The sequence below is a fragment of the Silene latifolia genome, chromosome 6, assembly GCF_048544455.1.
Source record: "Silene latifolia isolate original U9 population chromosome 6, ASM4854445v1, whole genome shotgun sequence".
Classification (NCBI taxonomy): Eukaryota; Viridiplantae; Streptophyta; class Magnoliopsida; order Caryophyllales; family Caryophyllaceae; genus Silene; species Silene latifolia.
In genome coordinates this window covers 117,076,349-117,098,951 of record NC_133531.1, presented here as the reverse complement: position 1 = coordinate 117,098,951, position 22,603 = coordinate 117,076,349, and the positions used below count along the sequence as shown (strand labels likewise).

At 39.9% G+C, this 22,603-nt stretch overlaps 2 protein-coding genes across 3 annotated transcripts; one reads left to right on the top strand and one right to left on the bottom strand.

The window, feature by feature from the left end:
• The first annotated feature begins 666 nt into the window (after nucleotides 1–666).
• On the top strand, nucleotides 667–3,843 carry LOC141588542 (disease resistance protein RGA2-like). The gene has a single exon (XM_074409978.1). The coding sequence runs from the start codon at nucleotides 667–669 to the stop codon at nucleotides 3,841–3,843; it is 3,177 nt and encodes a 1,058-aa protein (XP_074266079.1).
• Nucleotides 3,844–5,560: 1,717 nt separating this feature from the next.
• Nucleotides 5,561–7,250, bottom strand: LOC141658926 (uncharacterized). 2 transcript variants are annotated; one of them, XM_074465655.1, is made up of 4 exons: nucleotides 6,917–7,250; nucleotides 6,671–6,757; nucleotides 6,462–6,545; nucleotides 5,561–6,204 (listed from the first exon to the last, which is right to left on the bottom strand). In XM_074465655.1, the coding sequence occupies exons 1-4, from the start codon at nucleotides 7,182–7,184 to the stop codon at nucleotides 5,807–5,809; spliced, it is 837 nt and encodes a 278-aa protein (XP_074321756.1). In that variant the 5' UTR covers nucleotides 7,185–7,250; the 3' UTR covers nucleotides 5,561–5,806. The 2 variants fall into 2 exon arrangements, with proteins under 2 accessions (XP_074321756.1, XP_074321757.1); XM_074465656.1 differs by having other exon boundaries at nucleotides 7,088–7,250.
• Nucleotides 7,251–22,603: the final 15,353 nt, after the last annotated feature.

Here is a 22,603-nt window from a genome sequence, read left to right as displayed (position 1 = left end):
GGCCTTACCCTTGCGCCCCAAGATATTCATAAGTTGACATAATTAGTGATTGTATCATGCAAATTTAGTTGGGATTATTTTTTCCAATATTTGCTTTGGTAAAGATGTGAAATTGTGACTTACTCTCCCCGTCCCGGCCATTTTTTACCTATTCTATTTTAGGATGTCTAGTCAATTATTTACCTTTCAATTTTGGAATTGATTTTGATGAACAATTGGATCATCCACACTCAATTTGGTCCACTTTTATCACCAAATAATTAATCCTTGTGCCAAATCAAAGGTAAACAAATAACCGGGTTAGAGAGAGTATAAGCTATGCCAATGGAAGGACTAAGATCACATCATCCTGCATCCCAATATGATATACAATTGTGGGATGGCACTCAGTGGCAAGCTCTCTAAAAGTTTGGTGAGTAGTATTTTAAAAGCATTGTCCACCGATTGTACCATCAAGCAGGCCTCGGTGACTCGTTTAATAATGGAGGAGTACTAATGAGTAAACAACTAGTGATATTTTATATACTTGCTAGGGAGGCATTGATTTGATCAAAGTCAACGACTATCAGATTTCTATTGAGTATCTGTAACTTTGTTCTCACTCACCCACAAATCTTCAACCTTTGAAACAACTTAGAATCAAACAACAGAAAAGATAGTGAGAGAATGGCCGAAGCAATCTTGTTCAACATTGCTCAATCACTTTTTACAAATTTAAGCTCGACGGCACTAGATGAAATTGCATCTACATGGGGTTTCAAAAGTCGCCTGGAAAAGCTGAAAAACACGATTAATACAATAAAAGATGTGTTGTTGGATGCAGAGGACAGACAATTTAAGAGCCATGCTCTTCGCGGTTGGCTTGACAGGCTTAAAATTGCTCTCTATGCTGCAGATGACTTGTTCGATGAGTTTTCAACAATGGTATCGATAAGGGAGGTCATGGGCGGCTCCAAATTGTCTAGGGAGGTAATCAATTTCTTTTCTCACTCCAATCGTATTGCTCTTGCCTTCAACATTTCTAAGAAGATTAAAAAGATTAGGGAAGAGCTTGATGACATAGTCAAAGACAGCTCCGAATTTGCTTTTATACTACCTATTCGTGAGGAAGGAAGGTTAACTGGGCATTTAAAAAATCAATCTCACTCCTTTATAGATGTAGAAGAAGTTATTGGTCTAGAGGATGATAAAGAGGCTATCATAGATATTCTAATGGCCTTTAGTGCGGTTCAAGAGCCACGGTTATCTATAATCGCTATTGTTGGGATGGGAGGTATGGGGAAGAAAACTTTAGCTCAACTCATATATAACGACGAACGGGTTAATGACCTTTTTGAGATAAAGTTATGGGTTTGTGTGTCCGAAATCTTTGATATAAAGGAAGTTATTAAGAAGATTCTCATGTCAGCGACAAATAATGAATCTCAAAATTTGGACATTGATCAGTTGCTACAACTACTCAAGATAGCAATTGGAGGAAAGAAATATTTACTTGTTATGGAAGATGTGTGGTTTGACAAGCATGACTGGTACAATTTGCGTTCAATTTTGAAGGGTGGTGGAGTTGGAAGCAAGATATTGATAACTACACGGTCAAGAAGCGTAGAAGATATCGGTGGAAATGTTCAAGCTTATGAGTTAGGAGGACTATCCAAGGAGACGTCCTGGGCACTATTTGAAAAGATGGCATTTGAGCCTGGGGAATCTACAAAGAAACCGCAATTGGTCAAATTAGGGAAAGAGATTGTGAAGAAGTGTGCAGCTGTTCCATTAGCTTTAAGAACTTTAGGAAGTCTCCTACGTGGAGAAGAAGAGTGGAAGTGGATTTCAATTGCAGGTGCTAGCTTTGCAGAGTTGCCTGATATGCAAAATGACGTTTTGGCTATCCTAAAGCTCAGCTATGATCACTTGTCGGCTCCATTGAAGAATTGTTTTGCTTATTGTGCATTGTTTCCCATGGGTTATAAATTTGATAAGGAAACGTTGGTTGATCTTTGGATAGCCGAAGGCTTTGTTATTCCAGCAAACAAAACTCAAAGTTCAAAAGATCTTGGTAATGAATATGTAATGCAATTGTTACAAAGGTGCTTCTTCCAAAATATAACAAGAGATGAATGGGGGGACATTTCAGGTTTCAAAATGCATAACTTTGTACATTATTTAGCCCTACAAGTAGCTGGAACAGAGTGTAAAATGGCAAAGTCCACAGACAGAGACTTCAGTGACAGAATTCGTCACTTGTCTTTTGGTTATCATCTGACTGGCTTGTGCGATATCCCAAATTGCATGCTTAAGGCGAAGCTTTTGCGGACGGTTCTTTTGCCAGCGCAATGTAAAGATGGATCAGATTTTAACAAGCCTAATCTTGAACAGATTATTTCAAACTTCAGATGCTTGCGTGTGTTGGATCTGTGTAATCTTGGAGTTAAGAATCTACCCAAATCCATTGGTAAGTTGACTCACTTACGGTACCTTAACCTCTCCATGAACCCAATAAAAGAGCTTCCCCACTCAATCACTAGACTCCATAATTTGCAAACATTGATTCTCTACCACTGTTCAAGGCTTAGAAAGTTACCTATCCATACTAGAAAACTTGCCAATCTTATGAGTCTCAATGTTTTTGGATGCCTAAGCTTAACTCACATGCCGCCTGGCCTAGGAGAATTAACTTCTCTTCATAACCTACCATATTTTATAGTGAAATGTAGTTCATCTACGAGATGTATGCCCAATCTTGTCACGACCACCACCGCACAGCTAAGGGATTTGAAGACCCTCAATAACCTAAGAGGATCCCTCGAAATAAAGCTTTCTGAATATGTGGAAGACCCTGCCTCTGAAGCAAAGGAGGCAAACCTATCTATTAAACCTGGGTTGACTGAGTTAGTTATAAGATTGGGAGTAGATTCCGATCCCAACTTTAATCCTCAGACTAGTCACCATGATGAGGTTTTATTAAAAGGTCTGGAACCTCACCCAAATTTGAAGAAACTAGCGATTTTTGGGTATAGAGGTCAAAAGCTCCCGAGTTGGACGTCAGATAATTTATGTATGACCCTCCCAAACCTAGTCCATATCCGTCTCCAGCATTGTCTAAGTTGCCGGCAAGTCCCTTCTTTCAGTCAATTATTGTACTTGAGATGCCTTAGTCTCTCGCGTCTAGATAATGTGGAATACATGGAAAGGAGTCTACATGGGCTTCAGTCATCACCACCACTACCATCCAATGTAACATTTTTTCCATCTCTTAAGGAACTTGAACTGAAAGGTATGGGTAATCTGAAAGGTTGGTGGGAAGTAACCCAAGTAATAGATTCCAATATTCAGGAAAATTTGTCACTCTTATTTTCCGATCTTAACATATTGCGAATAATTGATTGTCCAAATCTAGCAACCGTGCCTCTTTCTCCTAATGTTGAGGAAATTGTTCTGATAAACGTCAACAAAGACCTCACTGTGCTGAAGAAGCTGACAGGCTCTGGTGTGAGTGGTGATGTTGGGCACAGTTCAAAGCTGAAGAAGTTGAGTGTTGATGAGATTGAAAATCTTATTTCTTTGCCAGAAGAATGTTTGTGTTACATTACTTCACTGGAAATTATGGATCGTAACTTGCTGAATACTTCCAGGCTTGAGGAAGTCTTCAAATGTCTATCTTCGCTCAGATGTTTGAAATTCACAAACTGTGAAAATTTGACATCAATATTTGAAGGCCTGGAACATCTTTCTTCACTGGATAGTTTACTCCTTGAAAACTGTAAGGAGCTAGATCTATCACTGGATGATCAACGCACGGATAGCATGCCATGGAAAGCTATAAAAGATTTAGTACATTATGTTTAGGTTTGACTCCTAAGCTAGTGCATCTCCCTAGTGGGCTGCAACACCTTACAAATTCTTCGGTCTTGGGAGATAATATACAACAATGTGGTAGCATTACCAAAATGGATTATTTTCTTTTCATCTCTTGAACAAATGAGTTTGGCCGATTCTCCCCAGCTACATCTCTGCCAGAAGAGCCTGGAAAGCTCACTTTCTTAAATGCACTCGAGATCATAAGATGTCCTGAATAACAGAGAGATGACGGGGTTCAAATGGCAGCGATGTCCCAGTGCTTATTGTCAATGAGCGCTATTTTGTTGACTAATGATCAAATAGCTAGGTGAAGCAACCCACGAGAGTGCTGTTGTGGCTGAAATTTTTTACATTGTGCATATTAGTTTTCTGGACTTTATTGTATTTTTCTTTCTTGTTTTTGTTTGGAATTTTGTAAACAGTTTGTTGTTCTGCATTTGGTTTTGTTCACCTTGTCGGTTGACCCTCACTTCTGTAGTACCTTTTGCTCTTCCTCACTTTAAACTACCATCTAAAAAAAAGTTAAAATTTGGTAATTCCACTGCAACATAAAAATATAGGTGAAGAATGGAAATAAGGGAGAAATGCTAAGATGGCTGTTTGTAAAAAAATGAGCTCAAACCAGACGGTTTTGCACACGTTCCTGGCCTCACATAAAAGACCATGAGATACTATTTTCTGTTGTGCATTGGACATTCTGATGCCGAAACGACAATCAAGTATCTGTCTATTATGAAGTAAAGAATCAATTAGTCTTGGTTTTGTTCAGATCATGTCAATATCATTGCTAATTTGGTAGCACAGGTGCGAAACCGAGGTGTCTACGCATGTCCTCGAAATGAATGCACGAAACACAAGCATAAAAAGAACTTTGTGTGCAGTCAGCCGTACGCCATCAACACTCTTATGTTAGCGGATGTAGCTACTTTGTTGTTTTTGCTTATGGTGGTATTCCTAAAATAAGTGCATTTGATGCCATCTGTATAAACCTAGTTAGGTATATCTTTATTTACAGCTGCCAAAAAAAAAAAAAAAAAAAAAATAGAGTTAATTCCAGAATATTTCACTAAGCTTTGTCTTTGACAATGAAAGCAGCCGCAGCAGTCAAGTTCGAGTCTCTGAAGATATCATTCAATCCTAATTTGGTAGCACCGCTAAACTGGATCAGTTGTTTATTGTCTCTTGCACATGTGCAATTGCATTTCTGTCTCACGTTCACAGGTCTGACGAAGAATTTTCGCAAGCTCAAAACTTGTATGAATCGTAAATGTGGACTGTTTTAGAGTAACAAACACAGTCGAGGGCAACATCAGGTAGTGACATCAGGTGTATCGCTAAACTCTTGATTAATGATGTAGGTGTATCTATTAGTACTCTAAAAGACACCCGCAGTTAGATGATCAAATAGCTTAGTAATTCTTCTGCAATATTGTTGGTGCCTTGGATACTGAAAGTTAATGAAATTCTTCTGCAACATTGTTGGTGACAAGAGTATGGAAGCGCCAAGTGTGAAGTGTCCCTAATCACGACGTCAGAGCATCTATTATCACAAGGGATTCTTTGTGCTTTGGGCATGCATGCTGATATGTACGAGAACTTTGGAGTAACATAACCGATTCACGCATTCTAACTCCTTACAGGCAACCAAAAAATATCAGCATTCGCAAACCAACACTCTACACACTAAATACCCAGGAGATGAAACTGATTCATGAAATACAGCAATTAGTATAACATTGCGGAATACTTTAGTAGAGGTAAGTTCATGGCAGTTGTTTTTTCATAGAACACATAATGCAGCAATTAGTAGAGGGAATACTTTAGCAAGACAGCCTAAACAAACGCTAACTAAAGTAACAAGCATGATGTTTTTGTCCAAATTATGTCAGAAATCCCTCCAGAACCGAGTGTTTTGAGACAATAACCTAGCAAAAGAAGAGCGTTAAAAAGATTAAGATTTCCCAAGGAAGGCAATCCTGCAATCCATTTCTGAACTACCTCGGGCGGTCTGTCTACGGAACAATACCCTCAAAACGCCATCCTTCATTATATGCTTCACATCAACCATCTTGCAGCAAGTACAGTGGAACGTCAAGCCTGCTGCATAAGTACGGCCCCCTTCATCAAAAGGGTGTTCCTGTGAGCCTTCTCCTCCAAAGAACAAAGAGGCACCACCATGTTCAACTCTCGTGTTGTTGTTCTTCGTTCCTAGACCAGGCATGTCGATTCTAGTGTACATGCGCTCGCCATTAGTGTCAACCACCAGCATTGTTTCAACCAGTCCTTCCTTTCCATCTAGTAGGTACGGGTTTATGTGTGCGCTTGACATCTTTCTCAACTCCAAATAGGCTACAAAGGATGCAGAAATGCTTAATATATATGGGTGGCTTTGAAATTAAGGAGTAAATTAGCAATTTATTGCAAGTCAACTTGAATATCATACTCCACATACGACAGAAATTAGGAGCACTCGGATTTTTGGTGACTAACCATACTCCATAATAACTTGGTAATTGAAAATTAGTAAGCAAATACACATAATCAATCAAAAAGACGTATAATAAAAACTAATACAAAAAATAGAGTACAAGAGGTGTGAGGGATACCATCGGATTCGTCATTCTTCAGGTTGTCTTGGCAGCAAGAACAGCCGGTTGGATGCAAAGCCATGTCTTTAAAACCTTCAAAACCTGCAGAACAAAATTAACATTAGGATTGAGGGAATTCAGAAGAAAAGAGAAGGTACATTATAATCACCGTAATTTGAAAATTGATTAAACTGTCTTAATAATCAAAATGAGATAGATTAAAAGACCTGGCACAGTAGCATCATGATCATTCAGATACTGAACGAACTTGTTATGACAACAATCTTTGTCATCCCCAACATGCACCACTGACCCTGCAACTTGTAAAAAGAGTTACATGTACAAGTCGTCTCGTTATAAGATTATCTTGAGACCGACCCATATACATAATTAAACTGAGACCGTCTTTAAAAACAGTTACGAAACAATTAAATAGGAAAAACAAACGAGTAATGAACAAAGCAGTAATGCACCTTGACATGGTTTGGGAACACGGATTTTAGGAGGGAAGAAGTGGGGAATGCCATCAGAATTGGGGAAGAACAGTTTAAGAGACCCATTAACAACCCTCATCTCGACATCAATCTCATCAGGGTTACGGTCAAGTACGACGTAACCACCGTAAACTCTACCGGAAGACTCACAATCAGACCAGAGAATAGGAGCCTTTCCAGTGAAGGTGACGGTATGAGCTTGGCCGCGTTTGAAAATCTTAACGCCGTCAGGTGGAACACCTGGCATGTCGACCCGGACGTACAATCCGCCGTTAACTTGACGGGCTTCGTAAGCTCCTCTTGGGCCGGGTTTTTCTTTTTTTTTTTTTGGTGCGAGGGCCGGGTTTTTCTTTGAGTTGGTACATATTGTCTTTCCCTTGTATTTCTGTACATTTCAAATTTTGAATAATGTTAATTGATAAATCTTCATTTATAATTTCTGGTTTATAAAGTTTGTTCATTTCAAAATTATTCAACATATTTTAAGAATCGAGGAGGAAAAGCGAGAAAAGGTGAAAGTAATTAATGAAATGAAACGTAGAGAATAAATTGAAAGGCATGCAATGTTAAAAATTGAAAGTAAATAGAGCATACCAGAAGTAAGGGGAGAAGATGATTCCGCCATTGTTTTTGTCGTTTTGTGTTTATATGTGTTGATTTATGAGAGAAATAGTAGTGAAGTGATGAAGAGTATGGAGTTAATAATGACTGCAATTTTGTTCTGCGTAGTCTGATTAGAGTCTTTGAGGTCAGCGTGGCGTAGGTCTCGGACTTTACACCAAAATCTACTTTTCTTTTTCTTTCGCATTTGCTAAATCCCGCACATCATTTTACTAAATTCCACACAATTATCTCTATTATTCCAATCCTACCCTTCATTCAAAGAAAAAAAAATTACAAAAAAAATCCTTCTTTCCTTCTCAAAACCTAAATAATTCGATAATTATGCATCTAATTTGCACAACTCAAATGTAATTTAATCGTTTCATCAACAATATCATGAATAAACTCGTCTGGTAATCGACTGAATGAGTTTTTTTCAAAAAAAAGTTTTTACAATTAGGGTTTATTGAAAATAGAACAAATCCTGCAAAAACACAGATTAAAGAATGAACATAATTGATACATAAATTGATGATTCTGAATTCCTTAGAAAGTTTAATGCCATCAAAATGTAAATTTTGTCCCATCTCAGCCTTCAACCTTACGTTGTGATAGTTATGAAGATCAATGTTCAGACAAGTTTTGGGATGAATCATTATTCATCAATTCATTTGCGTTTATCAATGCCCAGCCACCAAATCCCCTTCTCCTTTCCTCAAGTCTCAACACCCAACGGCCGTCGACCTTCCGTCGCTGACGTCCCCTTCCCCTCTCTGCGTCGTCAATAAGTTTCCAGGTCGATGGTCTATCAGGGCATTTTAGGGAATTTTTTATTTTTTTGGTTTTTGATTTGTATCTCCCTTAGAGAGGGAGAGAAATGAAAGGGACAAACTCGAAAGAAGGCGGAAAAATGTGTAGGATTAAGTAATATTGTGTGCGGGATTTAGCACATCCCTTTTCTTTTTCTTTTTTGACATGAAAACAAAACAGGGATACCCGATTACCGGTTATTACTGATTTTTTTGAACAAACCTCAAAAGGGCTTATATAACATTACGTAAATCTGCCTCAAGCAACAATACAATATCTATCGGAATATCAACATCCCAAGTACGGCGCCCTAACACCCATGGAACAAAATAAGCTAAATTATGAGCTACCCTATTAAATTGTCTACGAACAAAAGTAAAAGAAACAGACTCCAACCAATTACAGGCAACGTAAATATCCTCGTAAACTAAAGAAATATCACTTCTATCTCGCTTCTTAGCCTTCAATGCATCAATGACCACTTGACAATCACTTTCAATAATAATCTTCTGTTCTCCATGTCGTCGCGCCTTCTGAAGTCCTTGTAGAATGGACCCCGCCTCAGCAACCGCTTGCTCCCATTCCTCACGCACTTGAATAGAGCACGCCCATCTTGCCGCTCCATTATCACCATGGCATATACTATCCTCCATCCCATACCAACACCCTGCTGCATACCCGCATCAACATTTATCTTTACATGCCCCATACTCGGCCTTCTCCAACCCGCCCTTTCTACATCCCGTCCCCATCACCTCGCAAGCGCCAATTACTCAGACACCGATCTGCCCCATTAAGACACCGCTGCTCCTCCCTACCCCCCATCTCATAAATCATCTTCCGTACTCTCTTTACCACTAGATCAGCTCGCCACTCCTCGTCCTCAAAAACCGCCTTGTTTCTTCTCTCCCAAATAACCCAGCATCCAGTCATAAATACCACCCGGCCTTGTGCGTCCAGTGTTCGCTACACTCACTCAATCCACCCTCCTTGCAATTGTCTAAACCTCACACTCCAACCCATCCCAGACACCCCCAACCCACCCACAATCCCTAACAACATGAAGACGAGTCTCTACGCTGTTAAGACACCGTGGACATAAAGAATCCGTCAAGTCCATACCGGCTGCCAAATTACTTCTCGTAGCAATTGCTCCATTATAGAGCTGCCAAAAAAAGACTTTAATACGTGGGATAACATCTACCCTCCAAATACAATTCCATAGCTCTGCATCCTGTGTCGGTTGATCCTCCTCATCAATCCCATCTCCAGTCAGCAAACGATAGGCAGACTTAACAGAGTAATTCCCAATATGAAAAACAAAGACATGGTTAAATTGAAAAATTAGTCTCCCGATACTCCCACTAGATGAAATTTAAAGTTTGTCATGTTAAAATAAGCTATTGAATATAAATCAGTTATTACTCCTTTCTATAATGATAATGGAGGTCATAAAGAAAACGCTACATATATCATCGATGATATGTGGATACTTGCCCATTATATTTGTGGACTTTTAAGAAGTTCTAAAATCTCTTGTTATATTTTTTCACAACAATATGAACCTAACATTCATTTAGTTATCTTGCAATGTATTCCTATAGTTCATACAAAAAATGTGAAAATGAATTAACCATATTAGGTAACGTTATACTTAGGGGCGAAACTACATTCATGCCCGCTGAGCAATGGCCCCTCAAATTTTTTTTTTTGAAGGTAACCCCAAAGAGGAATTACATTATTTGATAACCTCATTCATAACCAAATTGGAAATATAATTCGGAACTGAGTCATCTGAAAAGCTTAAAGTTGAGCCCGAATGACAAAGATAAGCTGTAGATACCTCATTTCTGCACCTCCCGCAAACCACCCGGTGATGATTGGGCCGCATGTTTGGTACGCGGAACGATTTGTGACAGTTCGTAAGTTTATCGTCAAGTGATCGCTCAAACATTTATTTCTACCTCTTAAATGTCATATAAGTGTCGATACGGTCGTTTTGGCAGTAATTAGAGTACATTTGGAGTCCGGGTTTAAAACCGTCTTCATTTCCTAAAACCGTCAAATCCCGAGTAAAAAGCAATGTGCTTGTCTACCTAAGGTTAGGATGTCACAAAATGTTGAGATTATATCTCATTTTGAGTCTCATGTCACTTCATTAGGCTAAACTTAAAGTTTACATTACAAAATGTGCATTTCATTTAGTTTGAATGACAACCCGAACTTTAGGCACGTTTTACGAAGTGATAACGACTTTTTTGAGTCAGGCCTATTTCACAGAAAGTTCTAGATCTCTTTCTTAGCTTTCCAACGCCACCGAAATCACCTTAATCCGAGTCTTTTAGAGAAATTTATGTCTAAAATACGACAGGCTATCAAACGCACTTTTTTGCGCAGGAGGAACCCGCTGAGGAAAGGACGCAGCAAGTGTTGCGCCTCTTCCAAGGGACGCAGCACCTGCTGCGCCTTTTCCCAGGGCTTTCTTTTTGTCCAAGTTTCCGTGTTTTAACCTAAGTCGGTTATTTCCGGATCTTTCCTTCCGTATCCTAGTCTTACCCTAATTCCGTCGTGTGATTAGTATAAATAGAGACCTTCGGTCTCACATATTTCTCACGCGAGTGTCCGCCCTTCTCTTCTCCCTTTGCATTCTAGACCTTTGTTCTTACTTTTTGGCGTCTACGTGCTTGAACATTCGACCACGTAAGCTCGGATCCTTCTGAGTACCAGCCTCGTTTGCATGACCGACCAATTTGACCAACTCCACATCAATCAACTTAATTAATCTAATCGTTTTCCTCTTACGAGGGCACTTTCTTTACATTCGCGTCGAGCATCACTAATCGATATCTTAATCCTTCTCGTTTCGTCAACATGTAAGTCTGAGGGTGTATAATCTCTCTTTTATTTATTGTATTTTAATTATCGTATCATCAATTGTAAGGTTTATGTCGAAAATACCAATTAAAACCGATTTCTAAAACCGTGCTTTAAAACCCTTTTTACGGATTTCCAGAAGACAAACCGTCGAGAAAGGACGCAGCAACTGTTGCGCCTCTTCGAAGGAGCGCAGTACCTGCTGCGCCTCTTCGTGAGGCTGCCGTAGTTCCTGCTTCCTTTCTTCTTCCTTCGTCCTCTGTAAATTCGTTCTGTATTTGATTTTTATTCGTTTGTTCTTTAATTCCATAATAGTTTATAATTTCAACTGTATAATATTGTTCATTCACACGTTTAATTCATCATTAAACCCGACTTAAATCCCAAGTAATCAATATTTGCGGGTTTTCGTCATTAAATTCAATCCGGGTTGTAGAAATTCAATTTGTTCGTATTGAGTTTCTGGAATTCGACCTTTGATAAATTTTCATCTGTCTATTGTCATATTCGTCATTAATTTGTCGTTGATTCATCATATTTAGTCTATTTTGTTCACCTATGTCACTAATCCATCATTCGTTCATGTAATTAATTCGTTTGTATCCGTCTCATCTATGTTTTATTGTTTTATGACCCCTCAATCACATGTAAATAACCTATTAATCACTTTCATCCGAGTAAATAATTTAATCAATCATTAAATTTACCAACGAGTATTAACAACACGCAATTAAAACTACGACCATAATTGGTCGAAAGACGCGCAATCGCTGCGCCTATTCAAGGGACGACGCACTTCTGCTGCTTTGTTCGGTTGATTTCTGCCTCTGAACTCCGTTGTTGCTTGACCTAGTTTAATTAGCTTACGTATAATTGGCTATTAATCATATTATCGCCTACTGATTTGATCGTTGATTCGTTCTTTTATTCGTTTTCTCAAATTATCCGTTTTAAAGGTATTTTCGACATAAATCGCCTAATCCATTGTAATTATTGTAATTTCTTATTATTGTAATTTTATTCCTTGTATTTTGTATCATTTGTATGTTTTCACATGTAATTGAGCATTAAATCCTACTTCGACCCAATTGTTTGCTAATTACGTGTTAACCGACTTAGTTAATTCTCACATGCTAGGATTAAAATTTGGATGTTGCATTACATGCATATAATCGACGATACATCGAGTATAGAAGATTTCCCTAATCATTAGTAGAGGCCGCTATCGAGGCGGGCGGGATTAGGTGTTCGATCAAAAGAGCTTCCTAATACGTACCCTCACCCCTTACTCCAGATCTCTGTGAACATCCGTGTTCATTGGCATCCACGAGAGTCATTCTAGACATAGAATGCTAAGGGTAACGATTGCTTGGTGTTCATGTCTCTACTTTGTGTCTTGACATGGCACGAAGTATTCGAACGGTTCCAATTTCCCATAAAAATTGGTGGCGACTCCACAAATGCAAACGCTTGTTTCCCAAGCGCCCCCGTGGCCCATTGTCCACAGTTTGGCGACTCCGCTGGGGATAATACACTTACGTGTAGCGAAGGGTGAAACTTGAACAAGGTTAGGGAATAATTTGTACAAGACAATTGTCGGTTTTCATAACTCGGTCTTCCTAGACCGTTTTATTCGGCCTTTCTAGGCCCAACCCAACCCATTCGACCAATCGTCCCGTCTAAATGGTCCTAATTCTTATTTGGGCCTAAGGATGGATAGCGATTGACGTCATCCATACCATGATGCTTACTCTTGTTTGTATCAAGGACTTTCACTACTTGAGGAAATGGACTAGGAATCGGCCTTACTCTTGTTTGGTACGAGCCTCTCCACAGACCCCGAGTTTGATTGTTCGGTATGGCAACCCACCCATTAAACCAAAACTGTTTTAAATGCACTCAGCATACCGTTATAATGCCTGTATATATGTTTGTATAAATACGTGATCACCATTTTGTAAACAAAACCATTTTGTAAAATAAAATCCTTTTCAAAATATAAACATTTTCAAAATAGCGCAAAACAAAGCCGAAACTCTGTCCAAATATCGAGTCAAACTTCGGGCCTCAAACCCATTTCAAAATCCGTGTAAAAACAAAAAAAGTCAAACAAAAAAAACAAAAAACAAAGTCCGAAAAAAAAAACAAAAAAACAAAAAAAACAAAAACTTTTTTTTAAAATCAAAGGATTTTCAATCCATGTAAATGCGAATATGTAAATTCAATTGGGCTAAGTTAGAGTCAAAGTTCAAACCGACTATGTCCTAGTCGGAACTCTGTCGAGTCATAAACCCGTCTTCCTTTACATTTTGGGTCTTTTCAAAATTCAAGTCAAGTCCTAAGGCGTCACGCCGTCATTTTGGACTCCCTACCCCAACTCAATTAGGATCTAAACATTTCCATACCTCGACTCACACACTCGAGGCTAACATATCGAGTCATTCCCATATCCGTTTCTTGAATTCTCCTAGTACACGTTAGGGACACACCTACCCGAACCTCGAGTCAAGTCCGTCTTAAAACATGCGTCTTAGAATCACGTGTCGCCAATCCCGTCAATCAAGTCAACCACATAAATGTCACTTTGTCAAAGTCAACACTCGAGTCTAAAGGTCAAAGTCAAACACCGTGTATCCAAACACGAGAAGTCACTCACGACATTTCCTGGATTCACAAAGTCAAGAGTCTAGTCATCTCGTCTCGTCATGTATCCGTTGTTTGTTGCTCTAGTATGCGTGATCCTATGTTAAATCAAGTCGTAATACGTATCATTTTCTTCTCGGTAGGAATTCTGCAATTTCCAATGAAAGTGTTCAAGAACGTTTATCTGTCAACGTCGAGGGACTAAGTGTCGTATGTAACACCCCCCAATACCGAGGTACCTTACCAGGACTACCTAAGCATGAAAGGCTGTTACCATCTCGGTTGCCCGAGGTTAGTATAGATCAAAAGCGTCCGTCCTAAACACATTTATTAGAAGTACTGTAAAGTATTAATGTTTACAACAATCCAAACCCAAACCAAAACCAATAAAGTGAATACAACTGAGGACAACTACAAAATCATAGCTAAGACTCGTGATCGTGATACTACAAATCGTGATGACGACTTCCCATGACCGCCTGAAGCTCATCAAATGCAATACCTGTCAAGTCTGCTCACCATCCCCGAATGGATCACCGCAGGTTTTACAAAACAACAACAACGGGGTCAGTACTACTCAATCAATATAAGACAACAAACAATACAACCAGCTGATCATCGATTTCACACACAGTAACCGACTACACACCGAAATGTGTAGCCCTGCCAGATTACCCATCACAACAGTAATCCTCGCCGCCGATGGGTGACCGACCCATCCCCACCTAGTCCAGCTCATCAACGAGCGACTAACAATCCTTGTCCCTTAATGTGCACATCTCCTCCCGTGACGGGTTCCACGGAGGGCGAACTAGGGTGTGAAGCCACTCCCGCAAGTGACTCCACCACAATCATACACACACGACATCACAAATTTGTCACAACATCACAACCGTCACAACACAACCACACCAACACCGTCATCACAACACCCATACTCCGATGATCGTGCAGATAACAACAATTATAGCACAAGCACGGTCTTAAATCAATTAACGATGAATCGAGTAGGGAAACCCTACCTTAGCAATCAACAGTAGTACGGAAACCGAACAATCAGAAAGGCTCCTCTACGAAGTCTTCTCCTATACCATAATCATATAACACAATTACACAATGCACAACCCCCATATTCCCAATTCCGCAAATATACAGTAACCCCAACGAATACGAATAACATATAATTAGAACTTACCAACAGTAGGATGAGGGATTATACGCAAGAACTCCGAAGATCTCACACACAACAAAGCTATGGAATGATTAGGGAGTGATTAGGGAGAGATTAGGGTTAACGTAGAAATGATGAAATTGAAATGATGTTTTTGAAAACTGACGCGGGATATAAAATAATCTTAAACACTCCCTAATCAAACCGTCAAAATAATACTCGCCAGACCGAATACTCGGTCGAGTAAAGTTATACTCGGCCGAGTATCCGCTACTCGGTCGAGTATTCACTATACTCGGTCGAGTATTTATCGACAGAACCAAAACAACTCACAACAACATCACTACTCGGCCGAGTAGGCTCTACTCGGTCGTGTAGTCACCAAAGAAAATCCGTAGTGTTACAATCTTCCTCCCTTAAAAAGAACTTCGTCCCCGAAGTTCCAACCCAACCTATAAAACATGGACACCTAACACCAGCTCCACTAACCACGCTTACTAGATAACGTATCCTCTCGATATTGACTCCATAATATTATCGAATAACCACAAAATAATGTTGCTAATCTTGTCTCACTTCCATAACACCCCTATAAAACATGGACACCTAACACCAGCTCCACTAACCACGCTTACTAGATAACGTATCCTCTCGATATTGACTCCATAATATTATCGAATAACCACAAAATAATGTTGCCAATCTTGTCTCACTTCCATAACACCCCTATAGCACTCAATACCAAGACAATCCACATAGAGGATCAACCATCAAAACGGAATGTTACATTCTACCACCCTTAAAAGGAACTTCGTCCTCGAAGTTTACTCACACTCATCAACATCATCATCCAAACAAAAACTCTCGAACTCATAAATATCATCATCCACTTTTATCAACACTATCGAAAAAAAAATTCTCACACTCCTAAACATCGAACTGCTACAAGCACAGCCATGGCCTTTTAACACTATCAACCACTATATGTACCCATCCATTCCTTATGCTACACCAACACTCTACGTCCAATAATATTACGACATGCACGACCCTCAAACGCTCTTTGCCGCATCCTACTCCTCTTAAGACACATGTTACGTCCTCGTAACTCACTAATACTAGATCCTTAGCTATACCTCTCATTATCTTCATCACCACCACATGTGAAAGATACCCGCCTATAATCCAAACACTTACTATTCCTATATCCAAGGCTCTCTTACTTAAACAGTTTTCATACCTCGACTTATTCTGCACTCCATCTAACCGAAACCACACAATCCTGATCATAACCAACACTATAACTCTTCCACATTACCGCGACATGACATACCTCTCTATATAACCTATATAAAACTCTTATCGCCAAAAGCATAACTCACGATCCACACTTGTTACGTACACTCACACTCGATCCTCAAGTTCCTTTCTTTCATTACCGTAAGACTCATACATAACTTAACACGACACTAATTACCCAACACCCTACACTCACTTTCTCAACAAAGGATTATGAACCACCTGCATATATCAGATCAGTACCACACATGTTCTACAAATCACTTGCCATTAACATGTCTACCAAAGCCTCATCTAGAACAAGATCAGAATTACTGTAACAACATATCCCAACTGTGTCCCACCAACAAAATATCACTATACCATGACAACAACGAAAACATATACAACTCTCTTTCATATCATACTCTACTCTCATTCCCAAACCGAAACTGGTAAGAAATATCAACAAACAAACAACAATCTACATGTCTAACCAAAACTCACAAGAAACAACAGCAACAAAACAACAATCTGTGCATAATCGGTCAGATTTTTGAAACTCAAATCGTAACCACCCCGTATACTCCACCACAACCGGTGATGGCATCGCAACACCGCCACCAACAGCCGCACCGCAGCGCGAAAATGTCCGCATCACAACACGAAGTACCGTGCCCGGATCACCACCCGAGGCACAACAACCACATCGATAAACATCACGCCCACATATAATTCCCACAAACACTGACAGTATAACTCTCCAGACAAGAAACTTACTCAAAACTGCTTTACTCGACCATAACACAACATTTTATACGGAATAAACATACAAGAATCTCTTGCATATCCTCCATACCTTTTCACGGAATAAACATGTATCATCAATACACATACGATTTTAACTATCCAAGCCAGATCAATCAAATTATTACCTTTTGAACCTTATTCCAATAGATTGTCGTACCCAACATATATCACAAACATTCATATAAAACTTTATGACTATCACACCCTACCGCTTCTCGTGAGGTCAGAACCTCACACAAACATTTATACACATCATAGACCCATAATCACATCTAACTAGTCAATCCTGATCACGTAAGTTACCACTTGACAATGAATATCTCTTATCCGGACTTAAGTCAGGTGCCCTTCCTAACATATCTTCTCTTACACACAATTATCACCCCTCCCAAATGTAGCCATAACATCGCACCCAACTTCCAAACACACCTCGTATATCCACATCTTATACTTACTCACTACCAAACATACTAACCACCTCCACAAAATAAACCTCATTAGGACAACTAACTTCCCTAAAGTAACATCACCCTCAGCCACTAGTGACACTACTATGACACCAACATCCTTCATGTGACTACTCTCTTACTATCACTTCTTAATATAACAATCTGTTTCCTCTCTTTGGTTATCATCCTGTAGATACCTCATTTCTACACCTCCCGCAAACCACCCGGTGATGATTGGGCCGCATGTTTGATACGCGGAATGATTTGTGACAGTTCGTAAGATTATCGTCGAGTGATTGCTCAAATATTAATGTCTACCTCATGGTTGTCATCTACGTCCCGATACGGTCGTTTTGGCAGTAATTAGAGTACATTCGGAGTCCGGGCCTAAAACCGTCTCCATTTTCTGATAACCGTTAAATCCCGAGTCGGAATGTTCTGGAATGTTCCAGATATTTCTATTCCATATTTCACAAATTTTATCTTTTGGTAAATAAAATCCCGCAATATTCATATAAAATATTAAGGAAGATCGAATTATTTCCGTCCTACCATAACTCAAACGCGAAAATCTTTCTTCAAATAGAGGGAAAACCTCCACGGGAATAGACGCAGCAGTGTCTTTGCGCCTCTTCCAAGAGACGCAGTGGCTGCTGCGCCTCTTCCCAGGCCCTTTTCTGGATGTTTCTCGTATCTTTTTCATATCTTTCCGAGATTCACTTCCAAAGAGTCTCCGAAACCCTAATTCCTTCACGTGATTAGTATAAATAGGAGCCTTCGCTCCTCATATTTCTCACGCGAGTGTCCGCCCTTCTCTTCTCCCTTTGCATTCTAGACTTTGTTCTTACTTATTGGCGCCTACGTGCTTGAACTTTCAACCACGTAAGCTCGGATCTTTCCGGGTACCAGCCTCTCCGTTGCATGACCGACCAATTTGACCAACTACACATCAATCAACTTAAATTAACTTAATCGTTTTCCTCTTACGAGGGCACTTTCTTTGCATTCGCGTCGAGCATCACTAATCGATATCTTAGTCCTTCTCGTTTCGTCAACATGTAAGTCTGAGGGTGTAAATCTCTCCTTTTATTTATTGTATTTACTTTTTGTATCATCAATTGTAAGGTTTATGTCGAAAGTACCATTAAAACCGTTTTCTAAAACCCTTTGTTAAAACCTGTTTTTGCGGATTTCCAGTAGATAACCGTCGAGAAAGGACGCACCAACTGCTGCGCCTCTTCGAAGGAGCGCAGTTCCTGCTGCGCCTCTTCGTGAGGCTGCCGCAGTTCCTGTTTCCTTTCTTCTTCGTTTGTCCTCTGTAATTCGTGTTCAAATTCTTTCTTTTGTTTGCTTCGTCATCATTAATTCTTCGTCTTAATATCATAATAATTCCACATGTGTTATAATCATCGTCATTCTCATGTTTACTTCATCATTAAATCCAACTTAAATCCCAAATAATCCAATATTTGCGGGTTTTCGTCATTAAATTCGATTCCGGGTTGTAGAGATTCAATTCATCAATATTGGGTTTAAGAATTCGTCTTTGATATAGTTTACATCTGTTTATTCACATGTTCGTCATATATTGTCATTAATCCATTGTATTTAACATAATTAATTGATTTAATTCGTAGGACTCATTAATATTTTTCACTTCTATCATTATTTCATCATGTAGTAATCTGTTTGCATCCGTCTCATTCATATTTTACTGTTTTCATGACCTATTCACATGTAAATTAACCTGTTAATCACTTTCATCCGAGTAAATATTATCAATTAATCATTAAAATCACCAATTAACATTAACGGCTTGCAATTACGGCTTCACGAACCAGGCCGAGCCAAGGAACAGACGCGTCTGCTGCTGTTCAAAAACGCACTTCTCTTTGCTTTGTTCTGGCCGAAGTTACGTCCCTGAACTCCGTTTCTGCCTTGACGTCGTGTAATTAGTTTACGTATAAATTAACTATTAACCGTAATATCACGCTAATTCCTGTTCGTTAGTTTATTTTGTTCTTTCATTCGTTTTCTTAAATTATCCGTTTTAAAGATATTTTCGACATAAATCGCCTAATCCAATGTAATTAATGTAATTTTCATTATCGTAATTCATATTTCTTTTATCATTTGTATGTTTTCACATGTAATCAACCTTAATCCTACTTCGACCCAATTGTTTGCTAATTACGTGTTTACCGACTTAGTCTAATCTTCACATGTTAGGATTAAAACTTGGATGTTGCATTGCATGCATATAGCCGACGATATATCGAGTACGAATAACTTCCCTAATCATTAGTAGAGGCCGCTATCGAGGCGGGCGGGATTAGGTGTTCGATCAAAAGAGCTTCCTAATACGTACCCTCACCCCTTACTCCAGATATCTGTGAACACCCGTGTTCATTGGCATCCGCGAGAGTCATTCTAGACATAGAATGCTAAGGGTAACGATTGCTTAGTGTTCATGTCTCTACTTTGTGTCTTGACATGACACGAGTTATTCGAACGGTTCCAATTTCCCATAAAAATTGGTGGCGACTCCATACAAAAATGCAAACGCTTGTTTCGTTTTCACCAAGCGCCCCCGTGGGCGGCCCGCTGTCCACAGTTTGGCGACTCATTGGGATAATACACTTACGTGTAGCCAAGGGTGAAACTTGAACAAGGTTAGGGAATAGTTTGTACAAGACAATTGTCGGTTTTCATAACTCGGTCTTCCTAGACCGTTTAATTCGGCCTTCCTAGGCCCAACCCAACCCATTCGACCAATCGTCCCGTCTAAACGGTCTTAATTCTTATTTGGGCCTAAGGATGGATAGCGATTGACGTCACCCATACCATGATGCTTACTCTTGTTTGTATCAAGGGCCTTCACTACTTGAGGAAATGGACTAGGAATCGGCCTTACTCTTGTTTGGTACGAGCCTCTCCACAGACTTCGGGTTTGATGGTTCGGTATGGCAACCCACCCTTTAAACCAAAACCCTTCTAAATGCACTCAGCATCCCGTTATAATGCTTGTATAAATGTGTAAACCTTACGTGATCACCATTTCTAAACAAAACCATGACGAATTTTCAAAAATCAAAACCCTTTTTTCAAACAAGATTTCGAAAAAGGCTTCCAATTAGCGCAAAATCCGGTCAAAACTCTGTCCGTTTGTCGCGTCAAAATTCGGGCCACAAGCCCATTTCAAAACCTCACTTCGAGTCCACTCCTACAACTACACTACAGTTGGCTAGGACACACATTTTCAAAACTTGTCTTTCTTCAAAGCTCACTCAACACAAGTGGCATACACCCACTTCACGAGTCAAAACTTTTCCTCTTTTAGCAAGTGTGATAGAATGGTCGATCGTGTTTTGATTCGTCGCCGATCTCTTATCCAGTTTCCAAGATGCCCGGATCAAGTGATGAAGCAAACTTCAACCAACTCCAGAATAGTAATGATCGAATCCTAGCCGCGCTAGACCAAATGCAATCTACTCAAGAACAAACCTATGACCGCCTTGAGCTCATCGAAGGCCGTATCTCTGCCGTAGAGGGAAAGTTGCCCCCTCTTGAGAGTGAAGTACTACGTAACTCCGATGACGAATCTAGGGATGAGAATCCTCTCATGGGGACGACTGCAGCTGAGAAAAGACTCCAATACCTAGAGGAGCAATTGATGTACCTTAAGGGTGATGACATTTATAGGGAGAACAATCGCAAGTATGAAGCCGTCAATTCCAAATTGCCAACTAACTTTAACATGACGGATATCCCTAAGTTCAAGGGACACGATAACCCTTTGAACCACATTCGTGCCTTCAAAGATTACATGTCTATCAAAGGCATCAAACCCGAGATGTTCTTAAGGATCTTTCCTTCATCTCTTGACACCATCCCGAAGCAATGGTTCTACACTTTAGATCACAAGAAGGTCGCCACTTGGGAAGACGCCGCAATCGAGTTCTCTAAACAATATGCGGATAATGCCGAGATCCAAGTCAACATGCGTACTCTAGAGGTTCTTACCCAAAATGACAAAGAAGGATTCACCGACTTCCTAAGTAGGTGGAGGAAGACTAGCACTCAACTAGTTGAACGCCCGGATGAGGCTACTCTTGTGGGAAAGTTTGTGGATAATCTCAAACCCATCTATGCCAATCATTTGAGATATCAAAACATCAAAACTTTCAAGGACTTAACCGTATTAGGGGCACGAATTGAAGATGACATCCGTAAAGGACTCTTGTCCAAAACGGTAGGTCGAGGATATCAAGGGTCCACAAGTCGTTCATACGGCTCTACTAATAAGACCGATGAGGTTAACCTTCTCAAGCCATCCAAAAAAACTACCCCACCAAGGAAATTCACAAACCTTGGGGACACTTACTCCAACGCTCTAAAAAGGCTAATGAAGCAAGGTAAACTCCAACCCATTGGACCTACTCCCGAACCCGAGAGGAAGTCCAAGTTTTGGGATGAAAATTCGTACTGTGAATACCATAGGGGCAAGGGGCACGACACAGAAAAATGTTACAAGTTGAAAAACGTGCTTCAAGACATGATTGAAGATGGTCGACTCCCAATACCACCGGGAGGTAAGCCCAACAACACTCAGAACCCTCTTGGAGTTCTAGTGATCACGAGTGATGAATCTACCTTAGATTGCTCACACCTCATTTCTCCCACCGAAAATGAAATTCATGCAATCGAGAATGAAGGGCTCTACTCTACTATCTCCCCTACCATTTCCGACTTCATCACATGGGCAAGGAGTGTAGATAGGCAAGTTTGGGAACTAGAAAGCATGGTAACTACCTTACGCAATCCCAACGCAATATCCAAAGAACGTGTACCATTGATCTTCTCTCAAAATGCCACTATGCAAGAAATAATCACCGTGGTTGATAAACTAGTCGATCAAATCATACGACTAGAAGGTGATATCATGAGAATGAGGGAACTAGCTGCAGTCAATGGAGTTTGGGCCGGCGACGATGAGGACGAATATCTCATCGAAAACTCCCGAGTCAA